Here is a 9441-nt window from a genome sequence, read left to right as displayed (position 1 = left end):
TTTTGTGGCATACAGGCTTTTGTAGTAAGATCTAATGATTCTCTGAATTTCCTCTGTGTCTGTGGTTATGTCCCCCTTTTCATTTCTGATCTTATTTATTTGCGTGTTCTCTCTCTGTCGTTTAATTAGTTGGGATAGGGGTTTGTCGATCTTGTTGATTTTCTCCAAGAACCTACTTTTTGTTTCATTGATTCTTTGGACTGTTTTCTGTGTTTCTATTTTGTTGATTTCCGCCCTCAGTTTTATTATTTCCAGTCTTCTACTTCTCCTGGGCGCGTCTGCTTCTTTTTTTTTTTCTAGAGCTTTCAGATGTGTTGTTAAGTCCCCAATGTATGCATTCTCCGTATTCTTTAAGTGATCACCTCCTTCTTGTAGGAATGCTGTGACGTACTACTACAATCTGGATTTTCATGTGGGTTCCAGAATTAATCATAGCTCAGCAGGCTTGTTTGGCAAGCACTGAGCCAGGGAACAAACAACAAAGAAGCATTATAATCAATCCCAGCATCCTGGAGGCAGAGGCAGGAAGCTCTCTATGGGTTCAAGACCTACCTGGTCTACATAGGGAGTTTCAGGAAATTCAGTACTCTTTTTGGGCCATCAACCCTCTATCAAGCCCCGGTGTTTGGCCTGGCACACCCACTACCTGTACCATTATATCAGCCAAATGATTCTTTAAAGGAGCATACTTGGTGAGTTTTCGTCACTCGTACCTTTGGCGTCCTGGACAATAGCTTCACGGGTGCTCTTAAAATAACTGTGATCTTTCTAGGTCAAGTGAACCATTTTCATAGGTCGCCCTAGACTGCTTACAATATTTAAACATTTTTTTTAAATGGCGGGAGATTTCAGGTGCAGCTCTGTGGTAGAGCCACGGGGCAAAGGATAATGATGTAATGTATAACTTCAGGGGAAGAAACAAAGGATGTGATTACTTTTAGCAGCTTAAAAGAGAGTGATAGAAGTGTCCCAGACAAGGAGCAGTAACTCAAGCTCCCTCTTCTGGCTTCCACAAATCACCTTCATACACACGGCAGAAGCACACACAACACAGACACATTAATAAAAGAAACCTTTCTAAAAGTACAAATAATAGTAACATATAAACTCTTGAATAAGTGGTTGTTAGAGAACAGAATTCTCCAAGCGCAGCATATTTAAAATGGAAGAATAGATTTTTACCATTGAGAAATCTCAGGTAATCAACTCTCACATCACCAACAGAGTGAGCTATATAACATCACTTAAAATGTTTCAAAAATATTTAGCACATCCCTACAATAACAGTGCTTGGCAGGCTAAAGCAAGAGAGTAACTAATTTGAGTCTAACCTGGGATACAGAGTGAGATTCTGCCCCAAGCAAACAAAAATATTTAACCTGATTTTAATCATGAGGAGACATCAGGCATTTCCCAAATGTATGCCATTTATTCAACAAGATAGCTGGGTTGGACTCTTCAAAATTGTGTGGGGGTGGGGAGATGCCTCAGTCAGTAAAAGTGCTTGCTATACAAATGTGCAGACCTAAATTCAGATCCACAACACCTATGTGAAAAGCTGGAACTGGTAGTATCTGGAATCCCAGCTATGGGAAAGCAGAGACATCTGAATCCCTGGAGTTCACTAGCCGAACAGCCTAACTGAATTGTTGGACTCCAGGTTCAATAAGAAACACTATCTCAAAAATAAGGTAAGAACAACTCAGAAAGACACTCAGTGTTGACCTCTGACATACACAGTTATATACAAGCATACTCATAGATACATATACTACACAAACATGAAAATGTCATTGTTATAAGAGATAAAATGGGTATAGGACTCAGTAGATAGAGAGAACGGAAGGAGTATATTTTTACATTTGTATTTTATGAATATGTGTATACATATATATATATTTGTGTGTGTGTGTATACATACACACACATATTTAAGAGCTTTGGTTAAATCCTGGATTGAGGCAGTTGGAGAGGTTTGAATACTACTCTGTGTTAGGTAATATTCTGCCAAAGCTAGCTTATCGGGCATGCTGATGGCAGTTCATATAAAGAGTCTCTCAAGATACTTAGTATGTATACACTAAAGTAATTAAAGGCAAAATGTCACGATGTTGCTACAATTTTTAAATGAGAAAAAAAATGTATAATGTAGAAAAAATGGGTTGAGAGGTGAGTCAGTAGTAGAGTTGCCTGAACAAGGACAAGGACTTGTGTTAGGGTTACCAGAGCCGTGGAAAAGCCAGTGCACATTTGGGATTTTTGTTGTTTTATTTTATGCTTTTGGTTGGTTTTTCCAGACAAGGTTTCTCTGTGAAGCCCTGGCTGTCCTGGAACTAGCTCTGTAGACCAGGCTGGCCTCAAACTCACAGATCCGCCTGCTTCTGCCTCCTGAGTGCTGGGATTAAAGGTGTGCGCCACCACTGCCCAGATAGGACAGTGCCATTTTAATTCTACTTCTGGTGTGCAGAAGACTTACTGGCTGACCAACCCTGCCAAATTGGTAAGCTCCAGGTTTCATGAGAGTTCCTGTGTCCAAAACAAGGTGGAGAGCAGCAGATGTCTGCAGCACCCCACCCCACCCCGCCTGCCATGTATACCGCACACATATACCATGTCGTCCTTTAGCATCCATATGCACTTCCCCAAAACTAAATGAATATAAAGCTTACTAAATAAAAATAGGGGGATCAGAGGTGGAAAGGAAGGAAGACAGGCAAACCACGAATGTGACAGTAGGTGGATCTAAATCAGTGATTCTCACCCTTCCTTAGGGAGACATCTGATACTGCTCTCTGACCTACACACCAACACCACATCTCAGATGGAAGGGAAAGAGGAAAGGGGCAATGGAAAGGGCAGGGGAAGAGAAGGACAGGACAGAGCAAAGGAACACTGTGACCCAGATGCAGTTCAATGCTTTGCCCTTTTGAGACCTGGTTAGTATTTACTCCTGTGTACAGGAGGAGACTCTGGAGAATTTTAAATAAACAGATTGGTGCATTTGTATTATAATAAGCTCATCACTGTATCAACCCCGTTGGTCCCTTTCTCAGTTCTATTTGGGATTTCTCTTTTGAACCAACCATCTCCAGTGTCTTGTCTGGTTTATGTTGTTGTTTTTTCTTTCTCTTTCTTCCTCTTATCCTGCATCACTTCTCCTGGGTCCCACGTTCTCTTCTTCTTTGATGTCTTCCTCTCTCTGAACCAAAGATCAGCCAGTAAAAAGCAGTCTCACCTGTCCAGGTAAGAGGGATGCCTCTGGGGGAAAAAGATCCCCTTCTTGGTATTTTTTAAATTTGTGTAGGGTGATGGTCGGTCGGTTGGTTGGTTGGTTGGTTGGTTGGGGAGTAAGGAATGTTTTCCTTTTGTTTTTGAGACTACAGTCTCCTTGTATAACCCAGGCCAGTCTAAAAATGTTGTATATAGCCCAGACTGCCTTGAACTCAAGTCTTCCTGCCTCAGCCTCCCAAGAGCCAGGATAGCAGCTGTCTGCCACCTCATCTGGCTCTTGTGAATAGTTCACAAAGCTCAGAATTAAGCCCAAAAGGATATAATGAGAGGTCTCTGGTCTTGTGCCTATTCACCGGGCAACCACTTTCCCACCTCAGAGACAACCAATATTGTTTCTTTTGTACTCTGCAAAGATATGCTAGATATTTGCATATGTAACAGATATGCAAACACAGCATCTTTTCCCTTTTATCTACTGCTTTAAATGCCCACATAATTGTCTTCTCTTCCCTGATAGTATTATAGAGGTCATTCCTTACACACAGTTTTGTAAGGACAAGTTCTGTATTGTTCTATAGATATGAGGTCATTTCTGGTGTTCTCATTGTGCACAGTGATTCCGTACATAAGCTTCCACGTCGTCACTAACTATAGCTAGGACGGGAACCACCCCTTCCTGAGAGCAGTAGCATCTGATTCTCCAACTGTGAACTTTTTTCTAAAAAGCCAAAATGTTCTAAGTTTGTTTTCAGTTTTAATTGAAGAAGAGATCAAGAAATAAATCTATTGGTTGGTGTATGTGGTACTTAGAAGGTTTGAGGTCTTAGTTTCTAAGCAGGATGCTACAGACTAGCTGTAGGGATGGTCTGATCATGGAGTTGAAGTATAAGGTTATCAATAGACCAGATTCCTATTCCATGGTATCTGGAAGATAAACGGACTTTTCAGAGGCTCAGGCAATTGCTATGCTCCTGTTCGGGTTGCCATTTCCCTAGAAGGTTAGTACTAAATGTCCAGTTGCCGTCTTAGAAAGGTGAGACTTTGAGGGACAAAGACATAAAGCCATTCCATGCTCTGCTGTGCTCACAGAGGCCTCTGTATGTGTCTGGCCCACCATGTCCTTCTGGTCTCCTCTTTTGCAAATCATCACCTGACACTAACTCGCTGTTTGTTTTTCTTGCGTTCATTTTCTCTGCTGCTCCGTTCTGTTCCATCAGCCCCATTGCAGCCTGGTAAGACCCAGCAAGCACGTGTATGTTTGTACAACCTTCCTGCTGTTGTCTCTTTATTGTCTGACTCTGCAAATACAAAGGGTATTTCTCTGCATACCCTGCTGAGTATTAAAGAGACCATACTTGCCTGCCCAGCCAGGATTCCAGATAGGTGGTGTTGCCAGCAGTATACACATGATTAATCTCTTATTGGGATGACCAAGTTACAAGGTGGGGTGGGTTAGCTTCATTGTTCAAAACTCTGGGCCCTCTCTAATAACAGAGCCTGTTCCTCTGGTCCCTCCCTTCCCAGCTTATTAGTGTGTTTTCTTTTTTTGTTTGGTTTTTCGAGACAGGGTTTCTCTGTGGTTTTGGAGCCTGTCCTGGAACTAGCTCTTGTAGACCAGGTTAGTCTCGAACTCACAGAGATCCACCTGCCTCTGCCTCCCGAGTGCTGGGATTAAAGGCGTGCACCACCACCCCCCGGCTTAGTGTGTTTTCTTTACTCCTTCTCCAGGTTAAGTAGCCTGTCTTCTCTGGGAGACTCTACACCTGAACGCATGTCCCCTTCCCACCACCACCAGCCCTCTGACACCTCTGAAACAACAGGTAACTGCTTTGTTGCATATCAGCACATAGACACAGGTATATGCCCCTATAGAGAAATCCTGTACACCTGTACACCTGAACTTTATGTTGAGCACATAATATGTGTGTTGGGGTTTATGTTAGGAGTTTTGTGTCAGTTGTCACTTTATACCAACCTAGGAAGTGTATTTTATATTCTTATTTTGCAGATAAGGAAACTGAAGTGTGGAAAAGTTAGGGAACTTTCCCATCCTCACACTTATTGGAGACAGAACTGAGGCTTGAAACCAGTTCTGTTGTAATCTAGAACCCATGCCCCTGCCATCAGAGTGCTATCGCATATGCACAGTATCTAGTAGAGACCCCAGCAAATACAGTTGGTAGCCACACCCTTTTGTCTTTTTCTTCCTCCTTTACTCAGTTTCTCTCCCTTTTTATTCTATGCATGAATATTGATATGAATAAGCGGATTCCTCCTGGCATTTATCATTCCTTGGATTTGGCAGGGAAACAAGCCTGAGTTATCTTCATGAGTTTTCCAGCTCCAACATCAGTCAGCTTTGTTCCATTTGCTCTGTTCACTGGGTATAACAATGTAAAATTCCCAGTTAACCCACAGGGCTGTTTATCTTTAATACTAGATTTGAGGAACACTACTGGACTTGGACCTGTCCTTTCTTCAATCAGTGTCATTCATGCAGGCCTAAAGGGGCAGCTGTTTCAGCACCTTAGGAAAGGGTCACTTCTCATATGGAATACAAAGTCGCTTACAGGTTTTTACCAGTCACTGAGGATGGAATATATTACAGCAGTATATGTGGACAGGGTGAATCTGGGGAACTGGATTAGTCAGGAAAGCTACTTAAAAAAGAAATTTTTTAAAGTGACTTGGATACACTGACTTTCAGTGTGACTGCCTGCCCAAACTCCTCTACCCCAACAGGTCTTGTTCAACGCTGCGTCATTATCCAAAAGGACCAGCATGGCTTTGGCTTCACAGTTAGTGGGGATCGAATAGTGTTGGTGCAGTCTGTGCGCCCTGGTGAGTGCTGTGACCCTTCTGTTGGCAATGGACAGTTCTCAAAGGTGGGGTGGGGGTGTATGCAGTAGTGCTGTGTGACTTGGAGATTGCTTGAATGGGGGATCCCTAAGCGAATGGTGAATAAATTATTCTAGAACTAGCTCCCTATAGACACATGGGAAAGTCTGCCACACTGAGCCAGTAGGCAGAGTTTCCCTCAGTTGTGCCCAGCAGCTTGGTTTTTAATTGATTCCAGGTGTAGTCAAGATCAGCCATCCCAGAGACCAAGTGGCATGGCAGCGCACACTTTTCATTTCAGAACTTGGGAAGCAGGAAGTGGATCTTCTTATGTGTTTAAGATCAACCTGATGTACATACTGAGTTCCAGCTAACCAAGTTCCAACTAGCTAGTGAGACCCTGTTTTAAGAAAAAAAACAAAAAAGAGAAACCGCCAGGCATTTTGGCACACACCTTTAATCACAACACTTGGGAGGTAGGAGCAGGCCAATCTCGAGTTTGAGGGCAGCCTGGTTTACAAAGTGAGCTCCAGGACACCCAGGGCTACACAGAGAAACCCTGTTTTAAAAAGCCAAAATAATAATAAATAATAATATGAAAACCTGCCCACAGAGGCCAGAAGAGAGTATGGGATTCCCTGAAACTGGAGTTACAGGTGGTTGTACGTGGTTCTGGATACCAGTCCAGGTCTCTCCAGCCCTAAATAGTTCACTTTAGATGAGGGGAGTCTTAATTACTAAACTGAAAAGTTATAATGGAGGGTAGACTATATATACCAGAAGCTTCTAGATATACTAAGTGAGGAGTTTAACAGAAAAATACAACTTAGAAGATATAATGACCATCTTGGGGCAAATTTACGAAATATAATATTTATACTTCTCATTAACTTGATTTGTGTGTTCTTGTGCTTCTTGGGTATAAATTAAGGCTAAGAATAGAAGCTCTTCACAACTATATAGTGAGCAAAACCTGTGCGCCCTCCAATTGAAAAGGTCAAGAGCATGTTCTTCTGAGCACCTCTCTTGATCAGCCAGCATCAGAAGGCCTTAATATGGTCTGTTTCAAGATGGTCTATCTCAATTGAAGAAACTATCAATGAGTTAAAAAAGGTTTTTAGTAGAATGGCATGTTATTATCTCTAATAATAAGAAACTAGAGAATATCTTTATGAACTTCTCAAGGCTTAAATGTCACCAGTTTGAAACCTATTGTTTTAATTTATTTCTCCAGTTCTTAATATTACTTTCCTACCTATATTTACTACGGTCAACTTACCTTTCCCGTGATATCAAATGGCTCTGTCTGACCTTAACACATCCAAATAAAGCAAAAATGCTCTTCTCAGATCCTCGCCCGCTGTGATTGCTGGGTGACGAGCAGAGCAGCAGCTGTGGCTTTCTTTATGAAGCACACTCTAGATTAAAAGTCATCATGTTGCTGGAGCAAAGTTGGATGTCCACCCAGGATTTGAAGTTCTGATACAAAATCTCAGAGCAGATAATCTAGGACAGACTTTGGTGTGGATCTGGTGGCTTTTGTGGCGGTTACAGGACTCTGCTGACTGGCTCTTCTCCCTTCAGGAGGTGCAGCCATGAAAGCTGGTGTGAAAGAGGGTGACCGGATCATTAAAGTGAGTAAGCTTTCTCTCTCCTCCATTTTACGGTGGTGGCAGGGTCAGGAGCTGCCTAATGCGGTGGCCTGTGTTGTTCTTCATTTCAGTACTAGTTCTGGCAGCCACTAAACCAGGGCACTGCCATAGCAGGGAGAGGGACGAAGGGCTTCTGTGTTTTAGGCTCTTCAAGTTCATTGACCTTGAAGCATTCTGGAATAGGTTTTATTCATCCTTACTTCATAAAATACAGAAAATAAGGTTAAGAAGAAACAGCTGTGGCCCTCAGGTTCTTACTTCAGTCTGACCTGCACACAGTGCTGGCATGAGAGGACCTTCTGGATGTAGGGGTCCTGACTACATTAGAGACTTCTCCTCCTCCAGTAAGGAAAAAGCCCATAGGGCCAATAGATAAACACAGGTATAACTGAAAAAAACCTATGGCTGGAGACATGGGTCTTATCCCTGAAAACTTAGAAGCCAGTTTGGAACTGACAATGTAAACTTGAGTAAACAAGTAACCAGCGGTAACTAGAAAGCACTGGGAAATGGCTTCCTAAAGAAATAGCATTTTAGACTTGGAAAAAGGTTTTCACCACTGTTACTCAATGTTATTTGTCCCTCCAACAGGTGAACGGCACCATGGTGACCAATAGCTCGCACCTGGAGGTGGTGAAACTTATCAAATGTGAGTTGGTTAGGGCATAACAACTAAAGAAAATAGACTTGGTGGACTCTGGGACAGTTTGGCACGTCTACTGACCTGAGAGGCTTCATTTATAGGTAGATACTGAGGCAGCTGAAAGCACATCAATCAACTTAAACTGATGCAAAACCCTAGTATGATGTCAAATAGCGGCACTATTAGCTTTCCAATAGAGAGCTTCATGTTTAGTACACCGTCATTGCCACCTCTCCTGACCGTAGCCTGAGACCACATTTCATTTACATGTCATTTGTTCCATTCACCTTCTTCCTTATTAGCTTCCTGTGGAGGCAGAAAAGGGGCAAAAATACTTTAGCCAGGAATACATAACAAGTGAGTCTATACATATAATCAAATAGAAGCCACAGTACTTGTTGCGGGAGGTCCTTCCGCTCCTCCAGCCTATAGCCGCTGAGATACCCGCCCATTGGGGCGTGGTCTCTCTCCCTTTAAAAAAGCGGCCACTTCCTTCTCTCGCTCTCTTCACTTCCTGCTCGGCTGGCGACTAGACTCCCTTCCTGGTTGTACAGAGGGCTGACGGTGATCTGTAAGTTTTTTCCCCTTTAAATAAATAATACCCTATTAATCATAATTCCAAACTGCTGTGGCATTGTTTGTGACTTACGCCTACAAGTACTGAGGAAGTAAATAAGAATGTGGGAAATGTTAGGAGGATAGAAGGCTAGAGTTTGGGTGCCTGTTGTGTACCAGGCAGGAGTGTGCTAGACTTTACATTGCTTCAAAGTTTAGTGAGATTAAGAAGTAAACTTGGCATGTTAGTGTACCCACACAATCCCAGCATTTAAACTGAGGCAGGAGGATTTAAGGCCATTCTTGGCTGCAGTGAAAGACTAACTTGAACCAGGCGGTTATGGCACACACCTTTAGTCCCAGCACTTGGGAAGCAGAGGCAAGGTGGATCTCTGTGAGATCAAGGTCAGCCTGGCCTACAAAGCTAGTTCCAGGACAACCAGAGCTATATAAAGAAATCTGTCTTGGGGGGAAAAAAGCGAGGGGGTGGGGAGAAACACTACTTTGAAAAAGCAAAAGGGC

The 9441-nt window shown here is 42.7% G+C and overlaps 1 protein-coding gene across 12 annotated transcripts in view; it reads left to right on the top strand.

Annotated features, from left to right (window-relative positions):
* The window catches only part of Arhgef11 (Rho guanine nucleotide exchange factor 11), a 173434-nt gene that overhangs the window by 100098 nt on the left and 63895 nt on the right, over positions 1–9441 (top strand). For 9 of the 12 annotated variants that reach the window (XM_026784041.1, XM_013349809.2, XM_026784050.1 and 6 more), the window contains 6 exons: positions 3211–3243; positions 4449–4463; positions 4960–5051; positions 5974–6072; positions 7654–7703; positions 8313–8370. In XM_026784041.1, the coding sequence (XP_026639842.1) occupies positions 3211–3243; positions 4449–4463; positions 4960–5051; positions 5974–6072; positions 7654–7703; positions 8313–8370 (347 nt within the window). Of the gene's footprint in view, positions 1–3210; positions 3244–4448; positions 4464–4825; positions 4850–4959; positions 5052–5973; positions 6073–7653; positions 7704–8312; positions 8371–9441 lie in introns of those variants that run through there. The other 3 variants (XM_026784045.1, XM_026784049.1, XM_026784046.1) reach the window with 3 other exon arrangements.

The sequence above is a fragment of the Microtus ochrogaster genome, chromosome 21 (assembly GCF_000317375.1).
Source record: "Microtus ochrogaster isolate Prairie Vole_2 chromosome 21, MicOch1.0, whole genome shotgun sequence".
Lineage (NCBI taxonomy): Eukaryota > Metazoa > Chordata > Mammalia > Rodentia > Cricetidae > Microtus > Microtus ochrogaster.
Note: the sequence above shows the minus strand (reverse complement) of the source record. Positions and strands in the feature narration are given on the sequence as shown.